The sequence below is a fragment of the Bos javanicus genome, chromosome 15 (genome assembly GCF_032452875.1).
Source record: "Bos javanicus breed banteng chromosome 15, ARS-OSU_banteng_1.0, whole genome shotgun sequence".
Taxonomy (NCBI): domain Eukaryota; kingdom Metazoa; phylum Chordata; class Mammalia; order Artiodactyla; family Bovidae; genus Bos; species Bos javanicus.
The window spans coordinates 84074769-84102544 of NC_083882.1; the positions used below are offsets into that span (position 1 = coordinate 84074769).

The 27776-nt window shown below is 57.4% G+C and overlaps 2 protein-coding genes across 12 annotated transcripts in view; both read left to right on the forward strand.

Annotated features, from left to right (window-relative positions):
• The window catches only part of LOC133227177 (beta-galactosidase-1-like protein 2), a 33038-nt gene extending 19251 nt beyond the window's left edge, over positions 1-13787 (forward strand). For 3 of the 4 annotated variants that reach the window (XM_061381657.1, XM_061381653.1, XM_061381656.1), the window contains 12 exons: positions 5109-5193; positions 6240-6377; positions 7296-7376; positions 7817-7923; positions 8424-8573; positions 10222-10290; positions 10674-10761; positions 11750-11837; positions 12161-12272; positions 12725-12841; positions 12946-13009; positions 13557-13787. In XM_061381657.1, the coding sequence (XP_061237641.1) occupies positions 5109-5193; positions 6240-6377; positions 7296-7376; positions 7817-7923; positions 8424-8573; positions 10222-10290; positions 10674-10761; positions 11750-11837; positions 12161-12272; positions 12725-12841; positions 12946-13009; positions 13557-13564 (1107 nt within the window). In that variant the 3' untranslated portion in view covers positions 13565-13787. The remainder of the gene's footprint in view (positions 1-5108; positions 5194-6239; positions 6378-7295; positions 7377-7816; positions 7924-8423; positions 8574-10221; positions 10291-10673; positions 10762-11749; positions 11838-12160; positions 12273-12724; positions 12842-12945; positions 13010-13556) is intronic. The other variant, XM_061381655.1, reaches the window with a different exon arrangement.
• Positions 13788-17796: 4009 nt separating this feature from the next.
• Positions 17797-27776, forward strand: part of GLB1L3 (galactosidase beta 1 like 3) — a 32441-nt gene continuing 22461 nt past the window's right edge. For 2 of the 8 annotated variants that reach the window (XM_061381667.1, XM_061381669.1), the window contains exons 1-4: positions 17797-18286; positions 22107-22220; positions 22670-22801; positions 22953-23165. In XM_061381667.1, coding sequence (XP_061237651.1) covers positions 22198-22220; positions 22670-22801; positions 22953-23165 — 368 coding nt within the window. In that variant the 5' untranslated portion in view covers positions 17797-18286; positions 22107-22197. The remainder of the gene's footprint in view (positions 18287-22106; positions 22221-22669; positions 22802-22952; positions 23166-27776) is intronic. The other 6 variants (XM_061381674.1, XM_061381668.1, XM_061381671.1 and 3 more) reach the window with 4 other exon arrangements.

Consider the following 27776-nt stretch of genomic DNA (forward strand, 5'->3'; position numbering starts at 1 on the left):
CTGCTGAGGGCGGTTTGAGGTGCAGTTGCATCAAAGTGCCCACAAAGCCTGGCCCACAGCCCCGAGGAGGGTTCAGGATGGCAGAGCAAGCGCACCGCAGCGCTGAGTGTCCTCACTAAGGGCAGGGCTCTGCTCCCCCCACAGTCCAGGCGCTATGCCCTCTCCACCATCCCCTGCCCCCCAGTTTGGGAGCAACACTAGGAAACAGCTGGGGCCCCAGGTCATGGCTCTATAGCCTGAGCTTCTGGCTCTGCCAACAGAGCCTCTGGTTTCAGGATACCCTGCACACAGGAAGCCATGACACCCACTAGGAGTTTATACACCACTCATTGTTCCCCATTCCAGGTGCAATTTGCTAAGCAGATGTCACTTTTTGCCATAGCAATCTGCCTGATAATATGGGTAACATTCTATCTTTATTGAGATTTCTAAACCAAAATGGACCTAAAGTCAGTTTGCAAAAGTTTTTACCCTTTGAATGAATAGCCTCATTCACATTTACCTGTGGTCCAATGAGAAAGACAAGAAACAAAAATAAACAGAATTCAGTAGGAAGTGCTGGTTCCAATAGAAGCATTAGGGGGAATCAGAGGCTGCACAAATCTCTACCACCAAAAGAAATCAGTGGCTGAATGCTTCACTCTGCACCTGTCCAAGCTCTGCAGTATTAGAATGAAGGGAACACTCTCCTAATTTCCATCAAGACAAGACAATGCCTGGAATTCTAAAAAAATAGTTATCTCCCTGATTCTGTCCTTCTTCAGTCTAAGATAGAACTAAGATTTAGAGAAGAGTGCAAAGACACAAAGGGCTGAGTATCCAGCCACTTAACAACTGGACCAACACCAAGGGCTGTTGGTCGGTACAAGGGAAATGGGACAAGAAGCACAGAGATTTGCAAGGACTGGAGTCCGAGAAAACATGGAGAGGGAATGTAACTCTTGGGGCAGAGCAGACGCTCAGAATATGATGGTGATGGTGGTGATGGTGGTGATGGTGGTGGTGATGGTGGTGATGGTGGTGATGGTGGTGATGGTGGTGATGGTGGTGGTGATGGTGGTGATGGTCATGATGGTGGTGATGGTGATGGTGGTGATGGTGGTGATGGTGATGGTGGTGATGGTGGTGATGGTGATGATGGTGGTGATGGTGGTGGTGATGGTGGTGATGGTGGTGATGGTGGTGGTGATGGTGGTGATGGTGATGATGGTGGTGATGGTGGTGGTGGTGATGGTGATGATGGTGGTGATGGTGATGATGGTGGTGATGGTGGAGATGGTGATGATGGTGGTGATGGTGATGATGGTGATGGTGGTGGTGATGGTGATGATGGTGATGGTGGTGATGGTGGTGGTGGTGGTGATGGTGGTGATGGTGATGGTGGTGATGCTGGTGGTGATGATGGTGGTGATGGTGGTGGTGATGATGGTGATGGTGATGGTGGTGATGGTGGTGATGGTGATGATGGTGGTGATGTTGGTGATGGTGATGATGGTGGTGATGGTGATGGTGGTGGTGGTGGTGATGGTGGTGATGGTGATGGTGGTGATGCTGGTGGTGATGATGGTGGTGATGGTGATGATGGTGGTGATGGTGATGATGGTGATGGTGGTGATGGTGATGGTGGTGGTGATGGTGATGATGGTGATGGTGGTGATGGTGATGGTGGTGGTGATGGTGATGGTGGTGATGGTGGTGATGGTGGTGATGGTGATGATGGTGGAGGAAGAATATGGGACAGTAAGTGGGGATTCAGCAGTTACAAATGATATCCTAACTATAATAACGTCCTAAAACTGAGTTCGTTTATTCATCAGATAAATCAGCCAGTAAATGTTTTCAGCACTTGCTAGGGGCCAGTTCTGCCCTGGTGGTTGTCACCTCCCTGGTGGCTCAGATGCTAAAGCGTCTGCCTGCAATGCGGAAGATCCAGGTTCCATCCCTGGGTCGGGAAGATCCCCGGAGAAGGAAATGGCACCCAGTCCAGTACTCTTGCTGGAAAACCCCATGGACGGAGGAGCCTGGTGGGCTACAGTCCGTGGGGTCGCAAAGGGTCAGACACGACTGAGCGACTTCACTTCCTTTCTTTCTGTGTGCCAGCTGGGCTTCCCAGGTGCTCAGTGGTGAAGAATCTACCTGCCTAGGAGAAGTTGTGGGTTCGATCCCTAGGTCAGGAAGATCCCCTGGGGAAGGAAATGGCCGCCTGCTCCAGTTTCTTGCCTGGATGAGGTTATAGTCCATGGAGTCACAAGAGTTGGACAGGACTTAGCAACTAAACAAGGGCAGCAAACGTGCCAGTTAGCTGTTTATTTGTCAAGGCCTTGCGGATAAAGCAGGGAAGGAGCCTACAAAGTCAGCACTTTGGAGCTTGCATTTTAGTGGTAAGAGACAGGTGGTCAACAAGGCAAGTGTGGAGAAAGCTGGTAACGCAAGCTAAGAAAACATTCTCTGAGAATATTTATATATACGTTTAGTTTACACCCCCCCCCATTTTTAATGTTTGTCTCTTACTTTACGTGTAAGAAGCTATTGGTCCTATCCTTAGCTTGCCTGTGAGGAAACCATGATTCAGAAAGGGAAAATTTCTGCTTTGAGATCATCTGTGGTCGGTCATTTAACAGAATAACCCAGGTTCAAACCCAGTCCTCCTGCCTCCAGATCCCGTGCTCTTTCCCTGCCCTCTGAACTCCTCCGGTGAGGAGAGGGTCAGGGCGGAAGAACGAGAACATGCATCAGAGTGGTTTGGAAAGGCTGAGACGCACTCTTGCCGAGAACTCCACCCGACACAGTGCTGGGCCACCAGAGGCGACCCCCAGCTCAGCCTTTGCCACCCCTGATGCCTAACTCCTGGACTCCTACCCGAACAGTGGGCTCTCGAACACCCGGCTCTGAAGGCTCATGGGGACTGTGCCCTAAGACCTGCTCGACCATAGCAAAGAAGCACCTCCTCAGAGCCACTGTGGAGGTCTGTGTGGAGGTTCGTGGGGAATAGGACCAGCTCTGATGCAGCAGGCTCGCCTGTAGGTGTTCAGGGAGGAAACAGAGTTATCATCCTGAAGAGCTGCATGTACTGCCTGTTCACAGCACCACGCCTCACGGCAGCCACGGTGTGCAAGCAAGCCCGTTGTATAAGGAGGGATGAACGGATGAAGACAGTGATACGTGTATCGAGTGGAAAACATTCAGCTTTTAAAAAGGAGGAAATCTGTCATTTGTGACCCCATGGATGAGCCTGGACAGCGCTGAGCCTGGCAGATACGCCAGACAGTGAGAGACTAATAACGACCGTGGCGGCACTTTGGTGTGGAGTCCCCGGCAGAAAGCAGCAGACTCCCACGGCGGCCGCAGAGTGGCCGGCGGCGGCTGCGGGGCGCCAGGGAGACGGGGAGACGCTGGAGGAGGGCCCAAGCACCGACAGGGCAAACGCGGTCTGGGATGCACAACTGAGCCCGGTGGTAAACAGCCCTGAATCGCTGAAGTGACGTTTGTTGAGAGAATATGATATAGATGTTCCTACCAAAAAAAAAAAAAACAAGTGAAAGAAGGAATTGGGAGTGAATCTCACATTAGGGGAAGATTCATTTGGTGGCATCTTCAAAATTTGGGAGCATTTTCACGGAAAAGGGGAAATTCTTTCTGGTACTAGGGAACAGAATTAATTTCAGTGGGTAAAAGGATAACAAAACTTTTATTGGCTGTATGTAGGGGTTGTACTTTCTTGCAATCTGAATTCTCCAGAAATGGAATATACTGTCTTGTGATGAATTCACCATCACCTGAAAAGGTAGGGTGTCTGCAGGGATCAGTGCCCACCCAAGGATGGGGCGATGGCCAGAGCCCTCATGTAACAGACCCTTCCCGACGTGAGGATCTGTAATGTGGGGGTCCTGTAGGGCTGGGAGGAAGGAAGCTGCAGGGACTTAAGACGCACAGCTTCCATTTGTGTGCGTGTGCTCAGTCGTGCCCCACTCTGTGGCCCACCAGGCTCCTCTGTCCGTGTGGTTCTCCAGGCAAGAACACTGGAGTGGGTTGCCATGCCCTCCTCCAATGGATCCTCCTGACCCAGGGATTGAACCCGTGACTTTTGTTTCTCCAGCATTGGCAGGCGGTTCTTTTCCTCTAGCACCACCTGGGAGGCTTGAATCAGCCTTAAAGGAGAGAGCACGTTATCTCCGGAATTCAGTAGAATATTTTTAAAATGTTAAATTACAGGATGCCAGGCAGAAATGAGTGAAAAGGTCACGTGATTTTGTGGTCACGAAGTTGGCAGTGGTTTTGTTAGTTTACTTATTTTTGCCTTACTTTCTTTGAAGCATTTATCAGCTTAGGCAGGAATGTGAATGCTGTGGGGGGCTGGGGGCTAGGGTCCCCTCACTGAGAGCAGACATTCCAAGCCTGCATTAACTTTCAGAGCTCGAAGGAGCAGTGTTGACTTTAACTATGGAGTGTGTGAGCCTGAATGCGGAGCGTGTAGGTCCTGAAGGCCTGGGACGGAGGAGGGCCTCTGGCCTCAGGATGGCTCAGGCTGGGGCACTGGAAGGCCTCTGGATGGCTCGGGCTGGGGAGCTAGAAGCCCTCGGGCCTTGGGATGGCTCAGGGCTGGGACGATTGAGGGCCTTGGTATGGCTCAGGCTGGGATGGCAGAGGGCCTCAGGCCTCGGGATGGCTCAGGCTGGGACAATTGAGGGCCTCGGGATGGCTTGGACTGGGATGGCGGAGGGCCTCAGGATGGCTTGGGCTGGGATGGTGGAGGGCCTCGGGCCTCGGGATGGCTCAGGCTGGGGTGGTGGAGGGCCTCGGGATGGCTCGGGCTGGGCAAGGGCAGAGCAGGAGCCGGGGATTGTGTGGGATTCTCGCTGGGCTTGCATTGCTGGCACTTGGTTCTTGACATCTCCAGTGCCTCCTCTGGGTCAGGTGCTTCCCTACGAGACCTCTCCTGGGGTTGGTCAGGGGGATGAAGAGATTTCTCCAAAGCTGGAACAGTGAGACTGTGAGAGGCAGGCCAGGCTGGGCCTGTGCTGAGAGCAGTCGGGGGCCGTGAGGATGCATGCGGGTGAGGCGGGCCGCGTGATGGCCGGCTTGAATGCGTCCGCTCTCTGCCTCCGCAGGGCCCGGGCCCGGTCATGATGACGGTGTACACCGCCAGGTCTCTGGACGGATGGGGCACTCCTCGGAACACTCTGGACTTGCACAGTGAGTCGCATGTCACGCTGTTCGTCTCTGAGGGTGGGTGTCGGCGGGACTCTCCCGCCCACTGATTAGGGTCCCTGAGGTTGACGGGGCGGGCGGATCCTGTGTGCAGTGTCTGTGTCTGTGTGTCTGTGTCTGTCTGTGTGTCTGTCTCTGTGTCTCAGTGTCTGTCTGTGTGTCTGTCTGTGTGTCCGTGTCCGTGTCCGTGGGCTGTGTAAGCATGCTGTGTCTGAGCCACATGGGAGGGTCTCCCCGCATGTCAGTGTGATCTGGTGATTATTCTGTCCGGAGTGACTTTGTTGGACTGAAGCTCTAAAGTCAAGAGAGCCAGCTGTTCTGGGAGGCAGTTCAGGGACAGCTTGTGGGGCTCCACCCGGGAGCCGGCGCTGTGGGCCCCAGATCCTCTGGCAGCCCCGCCTTCCGGGAGGAGCCACAGGCGGGAGGCGGCTGGAGGGTCGTGCTCCTGGGGCGGTGATTTTAGACCAATACGCACAGGTCGCTCCGTGCTTCAGAGGCACGAGCTGGACACCCGGAGACAGAGACGTTGGGGAGATCAGACCCGGGGGGCCCTGATGGCACCGCGGGGCGCCCCCTCCCTCCCCCGCCTCCTCGTCCCTCCCCCCTCCTCGTCCCTCCCCCCCCTCCTCGTCCCTCCCCCCTCCTCGTCCCTCCCCCCCCCTCGTCCCTCCCCCCCCCTCGTCCCTCCCCCCCCTCGTCCCTCCCCCCCCTCGTCCCTCCCCCCTCCTCGTCCCTCCCCCCACCTCGTCCCTCCCCCCCCTCCTCGTCCCCCCCCCCCTCGTCCCCCCTCCCCCTCCCCTCCCCCGCCCCCCCACATGCGGTCCTGAAGTCAGGGAGGCTCCGCTCCCCTGCCCACCCCCCAACCTCCCCCTCGCTTCCCCGCTACCCCGCCTCCCACCGGTGACAGTTCTGACGTCACCGAGGGTCCGCTCCCTTCTTGCCTGGCCCCTCCCTCCCCCTCCCCCCTCCCCACGACCCACTTCAGTCCTGAAGTCACCGAGGCTCCGCTCCCCCCTCCCCGCCCCCTGCAGTGCTGATGGAGAGTGTCCGGGAGATGCTGAAGCTCAGGTTCTCCCTCAACTTCTACATGTTCCACGGAGGCACCAACTTCGGCTTCATGGGCGGGGCCGCGTTCCCCGGCCATCGCCTCCCTATGGTCACCAGCTACGGCAAGTCCCGGCCGGTCCCGCGCCGTCTGCCCACGGCTGCCCCGCCTCTGCAGTCTCGGGTCGGGTCCTTTGCAAGCAGAGAAGCTAGTGGCTTAGCTCTGTCCGTCCACTGTGCAGCCTTTGTAAAAATCTTAGTTGTAATCAGCGGATGACTGCTTTCCAGTGTTGTGTTGGTTCCCCCCCATCCATCAGCATGAATCAGCCACAGGTGTCCTTACATCCCAGCCCACCCTCCAGGTGGGCACACAGTGCTGCCTGAGCTCCCGGTGCGAGACGCACCTTCCCACGAGCCATAGTCCTACCCACGGTCGTGGGTCTGTGGAGACGCGGCTCTCAGCCCGCCTGGACGCCCGCACGGCCGTTCTCTGCGTCTGCATCTCTGTTCCTCCCGCGGCTAGGCTCATCGGTACCATTTCTCTAGGTTCCACGTGTGTGCGTTAACATATGAGATCTATTTTTCTCCTTCTGACTGACTTCACTCTCTGTAATAGGCTCTAGGTTCCACCTTAGCTCAACTGACTCAGATTCCCTCCACAAGCCTTGGTTCTTCGGGGCTCACTGTGAAAGCCATTCCCTTGATCCCCCTATCCCGGGTGTTGGGTGTTGATGACTAGGTCTCCCCCAGTCTGCGACTCTGCTCAGGGACCAAGCAGGCAGCGAGGGTGAGAGAGGGGAAGGGGTCTGGTTGGAAACCAGCGGGTCCCGGCGCTGGGCTCCAGCCTGGGCTCCTGACCCCCCGGGGTTGCCATCTGTCCCTCCTGGGGGAGTGTAGGGAGCTGGCATCGGGCACCTTCCTGCCTCAAGGCCTTCCTCCCAGAGCTGCTGCATGAAGGGCCCTTTGACTCAGCACCAGCTGCCAAAGTCCCCCGGAAGTTGGGCCTCTTTAGGGAAGGTGACGAATGTGTTTCTATTTCTCAGACTATGGGGCGCTGCTGACAGAGGACGGAGGCTATACACCTGAGTATCTCGTATTTCAAGAGTTTTTTCGCCCTGACGCAGGTACCCGCCCCGCCCTCCAGAGGGCTCTGGGCTGTTGGGGGCGGGGTGCAGACGTGGTCCTTGGGGGAGTCCGGCTCGCCCCAGTGCGTTTTATCCTCAGGGGCTGGGGACTCGGGCTGCACGAGACAGTCCCCCCAGCCCCGCCGTCGGTGGAAACCAGAGGGTCCAGGCCCTCCCCAGAGCCACAAGATGCGCGTGTCCAGGTGGAAGTCGGGAGAGGGGGCAGAATCTGAGCACGCATGCTCCCCCGCTGGCTTTCAGGAGATTCTGACCAACAGGGTGTCCGGGCCAGGCCTCTGGGTGCAGGAGGACTCCCTCCCTTCGGTCCCTGCCCCCGTGGACCATCTGTGGTGCTGGGCAGGCTGGCCAGGGGCAGCAGAGGGTGCTGCACCCTTGGACGGCACTGGGGAAGGAGCCAGCCTCCTGCCTGTGGTTTGCAGGGGTTCCCAGCTTCCGGCATCAAGACCACAGACCTAAGGACACGTACGCTCCCCTGGCCGCAGGTCACTTCATACCCCTGTGGGACACCCTGATTCACCAGGACGACGTGAGTCCCCTGCTCACGGATGTGAGCTCAGGACTCGGCGGGGGAAGGAATGCACATGGGGGCAGAAAGCAGTCTTCGCGGTTTCAGTCCCTTCTACAGTTCAGATTAGGAGACCTAGATTACTGCAGAGTCGCTCAGTCGTGTCTGACTCTGCGACCTGTGGACTGTCGCCAGTCAGGCTCCCCTGTCCGTGGGATTTTCCAGGCAAGAGTAGTGGAGTGGGTTGCCATTTCCTCCTCCAGGGGGTCTTCCCGACCCAGAGATGGAACCTCCTGAGTCTCCGTACTGCCGGCAGGTTCTTCACTGCTGAGCTACCTGGGAGCCCAATACATCCATCCCCTCCCTCGGGGACCCCCCTCCCCGCCCCTCTTGGTCACTGCCAAGCGCCGAGCGGCTGCTGCAGACTTGTCATCACAGGGTGATCACTTGGCCCCGTGCTCCCTGAGCTTCCTGGCCTGTGATGAGGCCCCTCAGCCTGGTTTCCACTCCTGGCTCTGCAGGAGCCCGTGAGGTCCACGGGGCCGCTCTCCATGGAACAGCTGTCTGTGAACGAAGGTAGCGGCCAGTCTGCTGGGTATATACTTTACGAGACCGTCATCACCAGAGGAGGCGTCCTAAACTCGGATGGGCATGTGAAGGATCGGGGGCAGGTAGGGGGCTGGGGCGGGCGGAGGGTGCCCTTCTCTGCTGCCGAGACCCCGCTGTGTGGCTGAACGTCTGAACAGCAGGCTGGCCTCTTCCTGACCTGTGGGAAACTGCCCTTGTTTCTTACCCCTGGTGCCTTCAGTGAAACGCTTGGTGTTCACATGTCAGCCACTGCTCCCACAGGTCTAAGGCACCGGGTGTCCCGGCGGGCTGCCCGCCGAAGCCTGAGTGCACTTGATGCCGCTCTTGGAGGATACCTGGGAGGGGCCGCAGACGCCACCCCCCCCAACCCCATGCCTCGGGCAGAGGCCCCAGATGTTTCCTTGGCATGTCATGGTCGGATCTGCGCGTTTAGTTCTCGAAACACCCATCTAAGGTACCTGTTACCAACAAGGAAGCCGCAGAGACGTGCAGTGACCTTGCCCAGAAAACAGGGGTGCTGGGCGCTGGGTGCCCTCCTGCGCACTCTGTGCAGGGGCTGTTGCAGGCTCTTCCTGCCCCCTGTGGCCCCGTCATCCCAAGATCTGTGTCCCCCTGCACTCATCGTGAGCTCTTAGCCACAGACCCTCATTCCCTGCTGTTTGCTGAATGCGTGTCTTCACTTGGATGTACATTCCTGTGACTTCTCAGACTCAACACGTCCAAACCCATCGTGAGCTCCTTAGAGGAACGGCAGCCCCAGCCCCGCACCCAAGCTGTGGCCACCCCACCGAGCCCAGGCCTCTCCCTCACCTTGTCTCCCTGGTGGAGCCGCGTCACTTGGCTGCTCTTTGCAAACCCAGGCCGTCGCGCACGGTCTTAGAATTCTGTGGCACAGCCATCAGACTCCGTTCCTGACCTTCCTGTCTCAGAGGGCTCACTGTGTCCCCATCTCGTGGGGCCCCCCAAGTTCCTTCCTCAGGGCGAGTCCCGTCCTGACTGCCCCCTCCCAGGCCCTCCCCGCCGCTCTCCCATCATGGTCCTGGGTCTGGGAACAGCTCCTCTCGCCCGTGAGCGCAGGGCGGGCTGTGTCCTCCTCAACCTTGGGCTGGGACTGTGTGTGCGCCGCAGCTGCCGGATAAGCTTTAGTCACTCAGGGGTGCTCACTCCAGCAGTGACTGTCGAGCCTGTAGTTCTCATCTTGGGACCCTAGTACGCGTAAATGTGAATCCTTTGTTCTGCGTACTACGGACATTTTAGATACTCGTGGATTTTGAATTTTACAGTCTCCTAGTCAGACTCCTTTTGGAAAGTTGTGACCTAACTCAGACCCTCTGCGGTGCCCTTTGCGTGCCCTTCTCTGTCCTGTGGGGCTCGAGCAGCCTTGCGGGGGCGTCGGGGGCGGACAGAGCATGGTGGGCAGTGGGGGGTGGTGGGGACACAGTCACGGCGTCTCTGCCCTGGAGCCCCTGCCGGCCCTTCGTAGGCATGTGCATCATGGTGTCCGTCATGGTGCCCGCCACCCTCCGCCCCCCTCCCCAGTGCCCATGGCCCCCATAGGTGCTCAGGGCTCTCCTCACACCCCTGGGCCCATCCGCCTTCAGGGTTCCTCTCTGTGGACCGGTGTCAGCGTGTCACCTTCCCAGAGGCAGACTTAGTCCTCCCCTGGGGCCCTGGTGCCTCACCCCTCCTGCCTTGTCCACACCCCACAGTCTTCCCCGCTCTCTTTGGCAGGTGTTTTTGGATGACAAGTACATAGGAGTCCTGGATGACACGCATCAGAAGCTGACTCTTCCCAGCGACGTACATACCCCATGGTTCCAGCCCCCTGGGGCCCTGGGCTCGCCCCTCACAGAGGCTCCGCAGGGCTAAGCTGTGCACTTCTCCTGAGGCGGCAGGATGGTCCCACCCTGGGTGTTTGCTGCTCAGAAAGCCCTGGGTTGAGCACCAGCCTCAGAAGTGTCTCCAGTAGAATGTTCAAGGACTTTCATTTCTCGACAGGCCCAGTATGGGAGGAGGGTGGAGGAGGAGCTGCAGGGTTTGCCTGGCCCAGAGCTGAGGTCTAGGGTGCCAAGCACCACCCTCTGACAGCCCCCAGTTTCCGAGATCGTCCCAGTCTTGGGGGGGCCCCAGTGGTCTCCAGAAGAGGCCTGAGCGGCTCCCTCCAGCTGGTGTGTGTTGGGCAGCATTACAAGGAGTTCCTGACGCTGCGGATCCTGGTGGAGAACCAAGGCCGGCTTGCCTCCGGGACCAGCATGAACCAGGAGAGGAAAGGTGGGCCCAGGACCACGGGCCGCCAGGGCAACCTGGGGTACTTCCCTGGCCCATGCAGCCATGGCCTGGGTCATGGTTTGGAGGCGGCGGGGGCTCCCGGTCAGTGAGAGGCCCAGCCTGGGAGCACGACGGAATGGGCTTCAAGGGGAGGAGGGCCATGTCCTGCCCCAGGCTCCCCCTAAGGTGCTCTCCCAGCACTGAGCACGTGCACTGCCCTGCCTCTTCCGGGAGGAGGCTGCAGAAAGGCCCTCGGAGAGCAGAGTGGGCCGAGTGCTGCCCTGGGAGCACTGATGATCCCTCCCTGGGGCCCATGCCTGTGTCCTGGCCTCCTCCAGCCTCCTCCAGCCTCCCCATCCTCCCTGGCCTCCTCCCCATCCTCCTCTGGCCTCCTCCATCCTCCCCAGCCTCCTCTGTCCTCCCCATCCTCCCTGGCCTCTTCCATCTTCCCCTGGTCTCCTCCATCCTCCCCGGCCTCCTCTGTCCTCCCCATCCTCCCTGGCCTCCTCCGTCCTCCCCTGGCCTCCTCTATCCTCCCTTGACCTCCTCCGTCCTCTCCATCCTCCCTGACCTCCTCCGTCCTCCCCGGCCTCCTCTGTCCTCCCCATCCTCCCTGGCCTCCTCCGTCCTCCCCTGGCCTCCTCTAGCCTCCCTTGACCTCCTCCGTCCTCTCCATCCTCCTTGGCCTCCTCTGTCCTCCCCATCCTCCCTGGCCTCCTCCGTTCTCCCCTGGCCTCCTCTGTCCTCCCTGGCCTCCTCCGTCCTCCCTGGCCTCCTCCGTCCTCCCCATCCTCCCTGACCTCCTCTGTCCTCCCCATCCTTGCTGGCTTCCTCCATCCTCCCCATCCTCTCTGGCCTCCGTCCTCCCCTGGCCTCCTCCATCCTCCTCCATCCTCCCCATCCTCCCCTGGCCTCCTCCATCCTCCTTCAGGGGTTCGGGGCACTTCTCTGCAGCTTCCCTGCCTCGGTGTCCTCTCTCCCTCTTCTGCAGGTCTCACTGGAAACATTTATCTAAACGGTTCTCCACTGAGAAAATTTAAAATCTACAGCCTGGAGATGCAGAATAAATTCATACAGAGGTGGGTGCCCGACCACTGGCTCTAGGTGCCCGATCGCAGATGGGGAGACCAGGGGCCAGCCAGCCGGACCTGTTTGTGTTCACACAAGAGGCAGAGACCCAGAACACTGAAGAAAGTGACCCCAAGTCTCTTAGTTGTCCAGGGCAGAGTGGTCACTGCCCCACTCTGCAGCTCTGGTCTGCTGTTTCATTGCTGCCTTGTGGACCCCAAATGGGCCATGGGAGGGGACACTGGGCTCAGCAGAGAGGAGACAGCCCTCCGAAGGCACAGCTGACATGCTGTGAAGGAGCGTGTAACCTGTCCACTGGGCTGACTCTCCCTAGGAAACTTCCCAACATCTGGAAGCCCAGCTTTCTCCACACTGTGGGCCCTGCGTTCTTCCTTGCCCTCCTGAGAGTCGGCAGTCAACCCAAGGACACCTTCATGAGCCTGCAGGTGAGTGGTGGTCTTCCTGGCTGTGTCCCCAGCCAAGCTTCCGTCCCAGGAGACCGCCACCCCACGGCCATCCGGGGGGCTGCCCCTTCCCGGTGTTGACTCAGGGCGGGGAGGGAGGCCAAGGAAACGTGCCCAAGCTGCCTGCTGCCCTGTGTCCTGGGGGCGGGGGTGGTGGGAAACGGCAGTGGGGACACGGCAGTACCTGTCCCTGAGGTGGGTGCGCATGGAAGGCGAGTGGGACCAGGGCCTCCCTCCTGGGGGCCCGGAGCGGGAGCCAGGGCCGAGGGTAGTAGCGCAGTCTCCAGGTCACTGCCCCCCGAGGGCCGCAGCTGGGCCTGCGCGCTGAGTGTGGCCGTGGCCGCACTCTGCGTCCGGTGTGTGTGTGTGTGTGTGTGTGTGTGTGTGTGTGTGTGTGTGTGTGTGTCTTGCAACTCTGCTTCAATGTCTTCCAGGGCTGGACGAAAGGAGTGGTCTTCATCAACGGACAGAACCTGGGGCGCTACTGGAACGTCGGGCCCCAGGAAACGCTTTACGTGCCGGGACCCTGGCTCAAGCCCGGGTTAAATGAGGTGACCTCCCGCTCTGCACCTCTCCCCGCCCGGGGCCGTGCTCGCCCCACACCACCCGGCCTCGGCCGAGCGTGTGTCTCAGGGGCACCCTTGCCTCTCCGCAGATCATCGTGTTTGAGGAGTTCAAGTCCACCCTGCTGATCTACTTCACCAACACCTCCCAACTGGGTAAGCGGCTTCCTCCCCGTAAGCAGCTCCGGCAGCTCCCCGCCTCCCGAGGCGTCTGCGCGCGCTTCCCGGGTCCCGGTCACGCACCACCCCTGCCGGCCTCTCCGAGGTTCTCATGGAGGTTCTCACGGCCGCGTCTGCTGTGTCTCCTGCTGCCGTGGCCCCTGGGTCCTTCCTGGCGGTCACCGGGCGGGGGATGCGCGGCCCAGCCAGGACCGCCGAGCTGACCCCGCCCGCCTCGCTGCTTCGGTGGGACAGTGCGAAGCGGCCTCCTCCTCAGGGCCTGTGAGGCGGGCTGCTCCCTCCACCCCTCCCCCAGGGTGGGGCGGGGCCAAGGGAGACCACGCCCCTCCTCCTCAGGGTACTGAGAGCTAAGTCACACCGGCTGCCCCTCCTCCTCAGGGTACTGAGAGCTAAGTCACACCCCCCTCCTCAGGGTACTGAGAGCTAAGTCACACCCCCCTCCTCAGGGTACTGAGAGCTAAGTCACACCCCCCTCCTCAGGGTACTGAGAGCTAAGTCACACCGCCCACCCCCTCCTCCTCAGGGTACTGAGACTGACGTTAACCGAGGCGTGGCTGAGCTGAGCCGTCTCAGAGCCCTGAGTGCCTGCTAGTCCTCCAGGCCCACCCAGTCACCGGGACCACCCCAGAAGCTCCGTGAGGCCTAATCTTGCGCCGGGTCTGCCGTCTGCTTCCCCACCAGCCAGCCCGTTCCTCCTTTGGCATAAGTCAGCTTCCCTGTTACAGCAGCACAATAAACACAGCTAACTGACTAACCCTCGGTCACGCTTCTGTAATAAAAGCAGTTGAAAAAAAAAAAAAAAAAAAAAGCAGTTGACCCCTGAGGACAGTGGTGAAGAGATGCTCGGCACACTTGACCCCACAAATGTGAATCTGAAACAAAAGGTGTCTTCCCAAGAAATCCAATAAAATATGAACACTAAGTGAGGGATTGGCAGGCAGTTCATACATGTTTTATATTTTCAGTGTTAAGAAAGGCTTTTCCTTTGACTCCCCAAGTCTCATTCCATACATCATTGCTTTTCCACATTCCTGTGGAAACCTTGCTTTCTGGAGACTCAAGACTCCAAGTGGCCTGGTCCCGAGCCCCTCCCCCACCCCACCCCCCCCCACCCCCGTCCCCCGGCCCCCCTCCCACTCCACGCTCCTCCCCCGGCCCCTGGCGTCCAGCGCCCGTGGATTCCTCTCCTGCTCGGGGTTGCCCTGGGACGCACGCCCTGCTCTGAGCCACAGCGGGGAGCATCAGGGCCATCTCCACAGTTGGGTGGGGCAGCCTGGTGCCCCGGCAGAGCAGGCCTGCAGATTCCAGTGCAGACGGGCCCTGGGAAAAGGGGGTCCCCACGAGGTGCGTGGGCACCGTGCGGCGGGCGGCTGAGGAGTTCCGAGCCATGGACCAAGTGGCCGCGGTTGCGCCAGGTGGGGGGGGCTACACTTGCCGCCCCAGTCGACCAGAGTCAGGGTCGCAAGTGCTCGGCCTGCACCCCCGCCCTGTGTCCAGGCAGCGGCCGGGTGCGGACCAGGCCTCCTGCCGCCCAAGGCTGCCCTCATCGCCCATGCTCTCGGGAAGTGCAGGCGTGAGACCCCCACGAGACGGTCAGACGTGCCGCTCCCGCCGCTCTCCCTGCCGTGGGCACCCCCCGAGGTGTACAGCACAGACCCCCAGAGGGCCCCGGTGGGCGCTAGGCCGCACCCCCATAATGCAGGCGCCTCCCAGGTCCTCCGGCGTTGCTGGACCGAGGCCATCCCCCAGCCCCAGCCCTTCGCGTGCACAACCTCAGCCCGCACAGCCCTCCTCCCGGCCTCGTGGCTGCAGGGTGAGCGCCCTGTGCCCCCCAGGCTGTCGGGTTGCAGGCTTGGCGTCTGCTCACCGGGTGCCAGGAGCACCCCACCCCCGGGGTGACAGCCGGTGGACACCGCCATCGTTGTCGGTCCCGCTTCCCTCGTCACGGGCCCTTCCGGGCACAGTGGCCGCGCTCTGGCCTGCCGAGCCCTCTCCCCAAGCCTGGGACCTGCAGGAAGACACCTTGGGGCCCCTTCAGTGCTGTTTCCCCCATAACCGAGGGCAGCGCCTTACACGGAAAACCGGTGACTTGTGAACAAAACACACGAGCAGCCGTCCTCTGCCCGTGTGAGTCGTAGGGTCGGCGGGCGGCTTTCTTGGATTGTTGGGTCTTTGGGATCCCTCTCAGAGTTAGGCGTGGCGGAGTCACTGTAGTGAGCGCAACGGAGTGGCGTCCAACATTCCCACCTAGATTGTGCCGGAAACCTCGGCAAGGGGACTGGACGCTGCTTGTATCTCAGGGGGCCTGGTTTCCGGACCTCCGGGGCAGGCCGGGAGGCGGGCCCTGGCAGGAGAATGCGTCTCCAGGGCACGTTCCCAGGGGGCTGTCCGCCCCAGCCCCTGCCAGACAAACCCGTGGGGAAGGAGGGGAGACCCCTCTGCAACTTGAGAAGCTCAGCCGGTTTCTATCAGTGGGAGCCCTTCCCCTGGCTCCCCGCTTTGAAACAAGTTTACCTACTCGGATGCAGACTGATGCAGACTGCAGATGGACTTGCGCTCATTTCCAAGGCCCGCCTGGGGGAAGAGAACTCTCATCAGCTTGGGGGCGGGCCAAGGGCTCGGCGCGCGTGACCCGTGGGACCTGCGTCCTTCGGGGAGGCCCGGGTCTCCACGCCGGCCTGTGACTGCCCTTGCGGGTGCACAGGGTGACAGCAGGCTCCCCGCCTCCCAAAGCCCCGCTGGTGGCTTGGCCGCGGTCCCCAGTGCGCCCACGGCCCCACGGGAGCAGGACCCCTGTGTGGCTGCCTGCCGACACTAAAGAGACCTTGGAACTGGGCTGAGAGCGCACGGTGTTCCGCGGACAGGGATGGTGGGTCTGTTTGTCCCCCAGCCGTCGAGCACCGCCCTCTGAAATCACATTCATGTTTGTTCCCCGGGGTGAGCAGACAGCTCTGCCCAGAGCAGCAGAGGGCAGAGAGCAAACTCGTCGCCGGCTTCCGGGAGCTGCTGGATGTGTCTGGATTCCATCATGGCCGTGTGCAAAGGGTCCCTCAGCTTAAAGCAGGGCGTTTCCTCATGTTATGCTGTTCCTGAAACCCGTGGAAAGGAAGAGGGAACCGGGACCTTCTGGGAAGGAGGGATAATGTCCAACAACGGGCCCAGGCGTGTCCAGAGCCAGCAGAGCATCTGTTGCTGCTGACCGTGAAGGCAGGGGCTCTTCACCACTGGTGTGCAGCAGGTCACCCGTGGAGCCGACAGGACACACAGCTGGCCACGCTTTCACGGTAACTCGGACTTTACACACCAGCGTGCCGGATGTAAACACCAAAACCCAAGAACCATCTCAGGCCCTAGGGCACAGGTCAGCCTTGGAATCATCTAGGGTGTTTTGATAGGCATGCAGCATCATAGAGGTGTGAAGTTTTAAAAAAATTGTAAATATCTGTTGCTTAATTCATTTAAAAACAATAAACCCACTATCAGCCAGCTAGCTAGACAGATGCCAACTCTCAACGGACTCCTGCAACCAGAAGCCTTGGAAGTCATCCCGAAGAGACTAGACCGATTTCATAGAATTACTATTTCCGGCCACCTCAGGGCCTGCTGGGGCTTCCCTGGTGGCTCAGATGGTCAAGAACCCGCCTGCAGTGCAGGAGACCCAAGTTCAATCCCTGGGTCGGGAAGATCCTCTGGAGAAGGAAATGGCAACCCACTCCAGTATTCTTGATGGGAGAATCCCATGGACAGAGGAGTCTGGCAGGTTACAGTCCTTGGGGTCCCAAAGAGTCAGGTATGACTCAACGATTAACATTTCCACTTCGGGGCCTGTTGCACTCTGGCCATGCACTCCTCTGGTCATTGTCCCCATGAGTTCAGGTGTGAAGACTGTCTTTTTTCTGAGAGACAGGTGAGGAAAGTCATGAGTATCTGATCCAGCATTCTCATCCTGATAAAGGTCCTCTTGTAATCAAATTTCAATGTTATGAGAGAAATTCCTAAGAGTTCCATCATGACATGAAAATGATGCCTCCTGCTATGAGCTCTCCCAGGCTGCAAAGACCAGCATCACTTCACACACAGCGGGCTTTCTGCCCACTCTCAGATTATTAATACCTTTGCCTAAGATATCACTGGGGCTTCACTGGTGGCTCAGTGGTAAAGAACCCATCTGCCAATGCAGGAGACCTGAGTTCAGTCCCTGGGTCGGGAAGATCCCCTGAAGAGGGAAATGGTGACCCACTCCAGTATTCTGGCCTGGAGAATCCCATGGACAGAGGAGCCTGGAGGGCTACAGTCCGTGAGGTCATAAAGAGCTGGACACGACTGAGCAACCAAGCACACACACATGGGGAAATTACTGGGCTGGGGTCTTGCCTATGAGACTTAGCACCTGAAAAGATGCCTGGTTCACAGGGGAAACAGCTTGAGTGGAGGTGGGCGGGCCCACTGGGGCGTCGCGGCTGTGCTGCCAGCCTTCACAGCGGGCTGACCCCCCAGGCTGCTCCTGCCGAAGAGCACAGACTGGCACACTTACCCAGCCCAGGGGACCGGCACCTGCATCTCACCCACCCACCACTGAAGGCCTTGGCTGGTGCTTTGGCAGAGCCAAGACACCTGGAAAGCCTTGGACGCTGACTGCCTTGGGCAGCCCCAGCCATCCTTGTTGGCCCTGGAGGTGCCTTGTAATGACAGTATAGCGACTGTGGAGCTCACTGCTCTGGAAAACAGGTAGGTGGGTGGAGCATACACACACTGGTAGGTAGACTGGTGCAGCCCCGGGGGGACCATCAGTCCCAGGCGGTTGAGCAAACGAAGGCAGAGGATGGAAGGTGGGAGGAGGCCGATGGGGACTGAGAAATGCTCCCTCCTCCAGTACGTCTGGGCCAGACAGCCCCAGGCAGCCTCCACCAACGTCCCAGGCGGTGACGCATCACGAGAACTCCTCATCATGTCCACGTGTCCCAGACCAGACGCCTGACCCTCGGCGGGATCACTGTCCTGCACATCAGTCGGACAGGTGGGCAGAGCTGGCACGATGGGTGAGCCCCGGGGCCTGGCAGTGCCCTGACCCGGGGGACTGGGTGGCCCGCAGGCTCCGGCCGCCTCGCCTTGGAGGGCTGAGCACAGACGGCCTCCGCGCATCCTGTCGGTTCAGCTCAGCTGAGAGCCTGCCGAGCTTTTCCTGAGACGGTCACTTCTTCGAACGGGGAACCTCCGTACGTGGATGCGGAGCTGCTTCCGACCCGGGGCCCTGTAAGTACACGGGTCCTGCCGGGTTAGGCAGGAGCGCACACTGACCCCCTGGCTGAAGCCCCAGGGTGATCAGCGTTTGGGGGGTTGTGTAAATTTGCTACTTCCCTCTTGTAAGTTTGTTCCCTTTAACCCGTACTGTGCATCAGTACCGAATGGCCCACGTGGTGTGTGCTACCGCCCTCTACAGGGCTTGGGCGGTAAAGCACACACAGCACAGCCACGTGTAGAGGGCGCACGCACGGACAACATAACACCACACACGTGGACTCACTCACGGAGCTGGACGTGCACACGCAGGTTTCCACCTGTGAAAACCCAAAGCTGGAAGGTGCGTCGGTCGGGGACTTACTGTCTAATACAGAGAAACAGTGCAGGAATCCCCTGCGGGCCAGCGCAACAGGGAGGCCACGGCCGGCGGCCCCCACCCCACCCCGGGCCGAAGCCCCCCCCCCCCAATCCCCCCCTAGAGGCTGCGACCCGGCCGTCACCCCTTCCGACCCAAGGCCCGGGGCTCCGCCCTTTCTCCACGGCTCTCTCCTTCGTTAGAGGCCGAGGCCCTCCCCGCAGCCGTTCCAAGCGGCCTCCCCTTGAGTATGATCCACGCGCTTCCGTCTGTCAGGGGTCCTGATCTCTGGGCTGCTGGGCTGCTTCCTCTTGCTTTTGAGTTTAGTTCTCTACTTAGCTGCTGAACGTGGAGTCTGTCCTCGATTATTCTCATTGCTTGGCTCAGGGGACAAGATTGAAGGATCTGTCCATTTGGCCTCTTGAAACTAGAGCCCTATGAACGTTCCAGGAACAAAGCTAACACTTTCACGCATACAATCCCTTACCCGTAATCTCTACGCCCACAGAACACTAACGCCTGAAGTGTCTTCTAAAATTATTTGGCAGCAAAGCTTGACCAGTGTGAGTGAATTTGGAAACAAAACCTCTCAGGCATTGACCTGACTCATTTTAATCATTTTTATTTACCGCCTCCCCCGCCTTTGTTTTAAGAATCGTCTTGTACTTTGGTTTTGGCTGTGCTGGGCCTTTGCTGCTGCTCGCGGGCTTTCCTCTGGTTGCAGGGAGCAGCGTCTGCCCCTAGCTGTGGGGCCCTGGCTTCTCTTGGTGCGAAGCACGGGCTCGAGGTGCTTGCGCTCCAGGACGTGGGCTTAGTTGTTCTAAGCGTGTGGCGTCTTCCTGGACCAGGGAGCCAGCCCGCGTCTCCCACACTGGCAGGCAGGTGCTCAGCCATGTCCCTGGCTGACCCCTGGCTACGCCTGTTGACCCCTCTTACTCTGAAGGTCGATGTTTCCGAGCAGGAGCGGTGCTGTATTTTCCGTGAGTGTCACAGACTTGCTCTGTTAGAGTGTCCTGTAACAGAGGGCTGTAAGGAAACCACTTCAAATTGATAAACAGTGTATACAAACCCAGCCACACTTAACATTACACTTAGTGGTAAACTGCTTGCTACCAGAAACCTGGAAACAGGTGAGGATGGTTCTCACCACTCTTACTCAGGATAGTACTGGGAACCCCAGCTGCCACAATGGGACAAGAAGAATCAATAAAAGACGTTGGAGAGATTGGAAAGAAAAAAACCATATTTGCAGATACCGTGACTTTCTATTTTAAAAGATTTTTTCCCCTCAATTTTCAGCTCTGCTTCTTCTATCCCAGATTCTTCTATTTATTTAATTATTACGTCTCGTGGGATCTTAGTTCCCTGACCAGGGATCGTACCCAGGCCCCTGGCAGTGAAAGCACCAGGTCCTGACCACTGGACCACTGGGGAATTCCCAACATAACCGCTTCTTTAGAAAGTCCCGTGGAACTGGGTTTTCAAAACAACCGTGTACAATTAATGGGAGAGAATACCAAGGTCACAAATACCAGATCTACACAAGAAGCCCGGCTGCATTTCTCTGTGCTAACAATAAGCTTGCTGAAACGGAACTTGAAAATGCCATGCCATTTAAAATAGCTCAAAAGAGGGGCTTCCCTGGGGGCTCAGTGCTAAAGAATCTGCCTACCAATGCAGAGGATCTGGGTTCAGGCCCAGGTCAGGGAAGATCCCACATGCCCTGAAGCAACTATACCCAGGAGCCAGGAGTCCTGAAGCCCGAAGGCCCCAGGGCCCATGTGCTACAAGAGAACCCACGGCAATGAGAAGTCTGCACACCACGGCCGGAGAGCAGCCCCTCGCGCTGCATCAGAGGAGAGTCTGTGCGGAACAAAGGCCCAGCAGCACCAAAAACAAACCAGTGGTTTTAAAATAGCTGCAAAGACAACGGAGCACCGAGGTGTGCAACTGAACTACACACAGGCTCTGTACGCGGAAAACACGAATTCTGATCAAAAAGTGCAAGTTGCTAGTCGTGTCCAACTCTTTTTGACCCCATGAACTATACATACAGTCCACGGAATTCTCCAAGCCAGAATACGGGAATCTCCCCAACCTGGGGATCAAACCCAGGTCTCCCGCATTGTGGGCGGATTCTTTACCATCTGAGCTATGAGGGAAGCCCTCCAAAAGTGAAAGAAGACCGAAATGAATACAGAAAAACATGTTCATAGATTTGAAGACTCAACACAGTGAAGATGCTAAATCTTACTAATGGAGGGGGAAAGTCTAATGCAATTCCCATCAAAATGTCAGCATGGCTTTTGGTAGAAATAGACAAGCTTTTTCTAAATTGTGTATGGAAAGGCACAGGCCCTAGAATAGTTTTAACAATCTTGATAAAAAAGAATACAGCTTTGTGGCTGTTAAACCAGATTTATAAAACAAGGTATATTCAAAGAAACATTGCGCTTCTGTGTTTAATGAGTGGAAAGTCAAGGCAGCCCCTAGCATCTAACCTAACAATGAGACAAAGAGGGACATTGTACAAAATTTTCAGGGAGGTCGGGTCTCAAGGATGGACATGTACCCGTGATGAGCGAGACAAGAATAACAAACATCCACAAGCTCACGGAAAACTCTAGTCTTGATTTCTATCTGGTGCCATGGGCTCTGCTCTTTTCAGTGGCAGAGGACAAGCAAAGGGCTTCAGGGAGAAAAGGCCAGAGGACTGTCTGATTTTCCAGTCTCTGAAAAGAGATTTTCATCCCGGGACTTCAAATCCAGTTGTTCCAGACAGGGCTTAGCGCGTTCAAATCTCTACCTGGACCTGCGTTTCTGGTCTCAGGAGATGTTCCCACGGTCTACCCAGCTCGCCTGGGCCGCCAGCACAGAGGCCGTCCGCCTCCTCTCTCGAAGCACCTGCTTCATCAGTCAATTACCAGAAGTTTCCATTTCACCTGGAAATTCTCCTAAAATCCCTCCGCGTCCTCGCGGAGTGTAGGGACTAGGAGAACGGCTCGGGTGCTCCTCCTGGGAACCCCGGCTCCTCGATGACCTGTTTCTCACCTCGCCTCCGCCTTGCACAAGGCAGTCTCCGCAGATCGGATACCAGGCTTGACGGTCAGCCTGCAGCCTCCGGCAGGAGACGCCGGTGCCCAGCAACGAGGCCTCCGCTGTGTCCCCGCCTTCGCTGCAGACACTGGACGGACTCTCCGTCCACCGGCGTCCCTCTGTCTCACTCTCCGTCCCCCGTGACTCTCCCCGTCTCCTGCGGCGGGTTGGGGAGACGCCTCCCCCAGGGGCGCACGTCCGGCACCCTCGCGCCAGTGGCCTCCTTGCTGAGCGTCTCCGCAGTGGACCTGGAGCCACGGGGCGCGCTGACCGCCTGCCCCGCGCGGCCGTCCTCGGGTTCTCCTCGCGCCCTTCGGTCCCGGGTGCTGCTGGAACTCAAGCTCAGGGCGATGACCCTAACCCTCCGGTTCCTCCCCGCAGCTGAGAGGCGTCTGCGTGCAGAGGCGTCCGACCCGCTGTTCCCTCCGCCTCGGCCCGGCGTCGGGGGACCTGGGCGCCTCCTCTCGCGGGGATGGGCTCCCCGCCGCGCTCCAGGTGAAGGCCCCTCATCCCCGCAGCCCATGGGCCCTCCAGGCGCGGGCTTCCTGAGGCCCCCTCGCCGCTCCCCGTCCTCGGCCCGGAGCCTCCGAGGCCTCCCGCCGTCTGTCGCGGTCAGCCTGGGGCCCTCGCCCGGGGCGGGCGGCCTCCAGGGTCCCCAGACCTGCCCGGGACGGCAGTCCCCCAGCGCGGCGTCTGCCCCGGCCCGAGCGCGCCTCGGCCCAGCACCCCGGGAAGAAGGGCGGCCCGGTGCCCCTCCTGCCCTGTTCGTGGCCGCAGGCCTCTAGGAGGCAAAGTCCACAGGCATCCCTCTGCGCAGAGTGAGGCGGGCGGCGGGGCAGCGCGGAGCCCCGCTCCCGCCGCCCGCCGCCGGGGCGCTCCCGGGTCCCTCCGGCGCCTCCCCCGCCCGCCTGCCGGGGTCACGGGCGGTTTCCTTGTCCTTTCAGCCCCCGTCTCTCCTGGAGAAGAGTCCTGTGCGTCCTTTTCCTGCCATTTGTCTCATCGGGTTTTGCTCCTCCGGCGAAATACAGAAATAACTTCATATTCGAACGCCGAAAGCTGCCTCCAAACCCGCGCAGGTCTGCCTGAGCGGGGCGGTGGGGAGGGCGGAGGCCCCTTCTCCTTTCCGGGCTGAAACGCTGCAGCGCCGGAGTCGTAGCGCCTTCTCTCCGGGCGGGCCCCGAAGCCTCGCTCTGCCCGCCCCCACCTCTTCCTCCGGGCCCCCAGCAGGTTTGACTGGTCGCACCTGACGCCCCGCGAGCTGAAGAACCGCTCTCAGGGGATACAGACTGAGGAGCGAGCCGGGCGCAACCCCTCCTTCACGCTGGAGGGCCACGAGTTCCTCATCCTCGGGGGCTCCGTACACTACCTCCGGGTGCCGCGGGCCTCCTGGAGAGACCGGCTGCTCAAGCTGCGGGCCTGCGGCTTCAACACCGTCACCACGTGAGCGCGGCGCGGGGCCTCCGACGCGGGGTCCCGTGCGTGCCGTTCACGGCTCGTGCGGCTCAGCCGTCCTGCTTAGGTTGCCGGGCTGCGTCCGCGGGTGGGGCTCACGGGGAACAGGAAAGAGGCGGCTTCGCTCAGGAGCCTTCCCAGTAGGAGGGCCCCGGGCCCTGTAGGAGAGCTGCTTCGTGACAGATGCTCAAAGTAGACTTCTAGGTAAAGGCTTGTTTTTTTTAAACACCAAAACCATTTTGCATCGGGGTATGGCTGATTAACAACGCTGTGATACTTTCCGTGAAGGGACTCGGCCATACGTATCCGTGTGTCCATTCTCCCCCGAACTCTCCTCCCGTCCAGGCTGCTGCAGGACAGTCGGCAGAGTTCCCTGTACTGTACAGCAGGTCCCTGTTGGTTATCCATTCTAAATACAGCAGTTTGTATGTGACCTTCAAAGTCCTCAACTATCCCTTCCCCTCTAAATGCATGTTGTTTTAACAACAATTTTTATGTCTATGAGATGAGCGCTTAGAGGAATGAGTGTGCGTGCTCAGTCGCTCACTCGTGTCCCACTCTTGCGACCCCATGGACTGTAGCCCACCAGGCTCCTCTGTCCATGGGATTCTCCATGCAAGAATCCTGGAGAGGGCTGCCATTTCCTTCTCCAGGGGATCTTCCCAACCCAGGGAAGTTTGCCTCTTAAGATCGCATATTAGAAAAAGGCCTGTCTTAGTGCCAGCGCGTATAAGTACCCAATGGTGGTGTCATAAAGAAATGCAAGCCCAGCTTAGTCAGCGTGGTGTTTAACCTGACTGTGTGCTGAGAGGCGATGTGGTTAAGGTGTACTGACGATGATAGGATTTCTAAGCATCTTTGTGGCCTTACGTGGTCCTGACAACTGTGGGTGTACGGTCCCTACCCTGAGGGCTCTGCCAGCCGGGTTCCAGGGTCAGTTTTGCCCAGAGACCTGCCACAGCCCTCGGGGGTTCGAGGCTGCCTCCGAGGAAGTGGAGCAGAGGTTCCTGCCTGCAATCACCTGGCTGGTGGAGAATAAACCACGTCCCAAGTAAAAGCCGTATTTGAAAGAGGAAGAGTGGCGGTCCCTTCATAAGGGACCATTTCCACAGATGTCCTGAAGCTGAGAAAAGCAGGAGCTGATGACGATGGGGTGACAGTGAGTCCAGAGGGAAAGTCTGTGGATGTGGCCGGAACGGACTCGCAGGAGCTCCAGGAACATGCGCCGAGGGTCCGGCAGGCAGGGAGGCCCTCCCGTGGAGCCCAGAGCCCCCTGCCCCAGGACACGGGCCCGTGTCCCCCACCCTGGGAAGAGGGGCCCAGGGCGGGGAGCGTCGTCGTGGCCGCGGAGGGCCTCCTGGAGGGTCAGGCAGGTCCCAGGCCCTGCAGCTCCTCAGGACTGGACTCGGCTTAGGCAGCGGGGTTACCTGCCTGGAGCTTGGCACCCCTTCCTGTGAGGTTTTGTCCTCACAAGTCCAAGTGCCCTTGGCAGGGTATTTCATCATTTTATGATGCAGATTGTAGTTTTCTGGTTTTCTTATCTCTTCAAAGTGACAGTAACCTAAATTTATTTCCTATATTATCTTCTTAAACATCATTACCCTTGACCTAAAATCTTCTAATTGTTGGAACAGGGACTAACTGAATGAGTTATTGTCGGTTATTTAGGTCAGCGATCCCTAAATAGCTATTCAACTTTATTTTTACTTATTTAATTAAAAATATCTTTTCTTGGCCGTGCTCTGCGGCATGTGGGACCTTAGTGCCCCAGCCAGGCCTGACCCTGTGCTCCCTGCATCAGAAGCCCAGTCTTAACCACTGGACCCCCAGCGCTAAACTTTATTTTTCTGTTTCTTGATGAGACATATGTCACCAGCAATTCGAAAGGTCTGTTGTTTTCATGGTCAGGCTTTGGGGTTTTGTTTGGTAACGTCAAGAAAAAGTAAGGGCAGTCCCGAGAATCTAGGACTTCCCGTATATAGAAGGAAAGAGCAGAAACGTGGTAGCAGACACCCTGGGGTGCCGTAATTTAACGTCCACATTGGTAACTGCATTCGTTACATTCATTCCAAAAGATTTCCATCCGCTTGCGTTCCTGGGTTAAGCCTCCACCAGTCGTTTCGGATGATTCTTATACCACATTGAAGTTTGGATGAAGCAGGGACCACTGGATGTTCCCATACCTCTGACCGGTCCCAGCTGGACCCAGAGCAGAAGCCCTTTGCACCCGAGTGTCCCCACCGCCCCCTTGTGGCAGAGCTAAGCATCGCACTCACTGAGGGGCCGGGGCTGGTCAGCACCAACCTGACCAGCACAGTGGACTAGAGGCTAGGAGCAGTAAATTGATAACTGGCTCATCTCATGTGCAGATACTTTAATAACAAAGTATTGCTGAGTTCTACTGAGGTCTTCCTGCATGCACTGAAGGGATGATACGGTTTTTCTTCACTCTTCTGTTAAAGCAGTAGTATTAGTCGCTCAGTCATGTCCGACTCTATGCGACCCCGTGGACTGTAGCTTGCCAGGCTCCTCTGTCCATGGGCTTCTCCAGGCAAGAATACTGGAGTGGGTTGCCATTCCCTTCTCCAGGGATTTTCCCGATCTCCTGCAATGCAGCCAGACACTTTAGCATCTGAGCCACCAGGGAAGTGCGTTAAAACAGTAAGTTACATTGAAAAGTTTATTTCCTGATATTTAGCGCATCCACGGCTCTGGGATGAATTCTGCTTGGTTATGAGACATGCAGCTGTGGCACACACATGCAGATTGCTGAATTAGATTTGCTAGTGTTTTATTTCAGAGATGTACCTTTATGATGGTAACTAAACTTGACTTAAAATTTTATTTCTGAGTGTCTTGCTCAGTTTCTAAATCAATCTTACAATACACTTGTGACCTGACTTTATCTTCTTTTTGTATTCACTGAAAATATTTTGCAAAAGAAGTATTTTTACCTTGAATGTTTCTTAAAGTTCACTTGTAAAACTCTGTGACTACTATCTTTTGTGGTTGTGTGGTAAAGGTTTTAGGGACAGTATAACTCTCCTGAATAGTTATTATTTAGTTCATGTTTCTAAAGGGCTTCCCTCATAGCTCAGCTGGTAAAGAATCCACCTGCAGTGCAGGAGACCCCAGTTCAATTCCTGGGTCGGGAAGATCCCCTGGAGAAGGGATAGGCTACCCACTCCAGTATTCTTGGGCTTCCCTTGTGGCTCAGCTGGTAAAGAATCTGCAATGTGGGAGGCCTGGGTTCGATCCCTGGTTTTGGAAGATCCCCTGGAGAAGGGAACAGCTGCCCACTCCTGTATTCTGGCCTGGAGAATTCTATGGATGGTATAGTCCATGGGGTGACAAAGAGTCGGCCAGCACTGAGCGACTTTCACTTTTCTATTCTAACATGTTTCCTATTTTGTTCTATACTCTTTTTTCCTTTCCTATTTCAGATTGACTGGGACTTAAAAAATTCTTTCTTGGAAGTTCTACATCATCCAGAGTTTGGGGACTTTTTTTCCTGAATCTTGTATAAACTTTAAGTCTTTTCAAAGAACTAGCTTGTAGATTTATGAATCTGTCTATATAAACTTCTAATTTAGTTGCGTTTGGTTTATGAATCTTGTCTATATAAACTTCTAATTTAGTTGCGTTTGCCTGGGACCGCAGACTAGGAGGCGGGACTTGGGCCTGGCTGAGACCTCGCTTGTGTGTTACAGCTGCACCTCGCGTTCGCGTGCTAAGTGCGTGCTCTGCACGGTCGGCCGCCGCGCTCTCCGCGTGTTCACTAGAGTCAGTTTTTCACCTGTCTTGTTCAAATCTATGCTCTTACCTTTCTTTTTTGCTCTTGTTGTCTTTGTCTTGTGGAGAAGTATTTTAACTCTTTCCACTGTGGCTATGGATGGACCCTTTCCCCCTCTGGTTCAGTAACCTTCTCCCTGAAGCTGTGTATTCAGAGCCTACAACGCCGTGATTATCACATCCTCTTGAGGCTTCATTCCTTTTATTACTACTTGATGCCTCTCAACCTCTATTTGTGAGGGGTTTTCTTTGCCTTAAAATCCACTTTGCCTGCTATTTAAGAGTGCTACACTAATTCTTCCTCATGTATATCTTTTTCCATATTTCTGTTTCAACTATTTTTTAGAAGTTTTCTTTAAATCACTTGTAAGCATCATTTAGCAAAACTTTTTCATTCTGTTCTCTCAATGTCTAGGTGTAAACTTTTCCAGGCATATTTAGTCTTGAGCAAACCAATTTTTCATTCCTTCTCACAACAGGAGATCTTGAAATGCTTAGTCAGTTCTGCCATCACTTCAATTCAGTTCAGTTCTTGGAGGACCTTCCCCGTGGAGGACCCCCTCTTTTGCCGTTAACCCCACCCACCATAAAGCCACCAAGCATCACCTGCCTCACAAACAGCAGAGGAATTGTGCGAGTGAAAGTCACTCAGTCTGTCCAACTCTCTGTGACCCCACAGACTGTACAGTCCATGGGATTCTCCAGGCCAGAATACTGCAATGGGTAGCTGTTCTCTTTTCCAGGGCATCTTCCCAACCCAGAGATGGAACCCAGGTCTCCCACATTGCAGGCAGATTCCTCACCAGC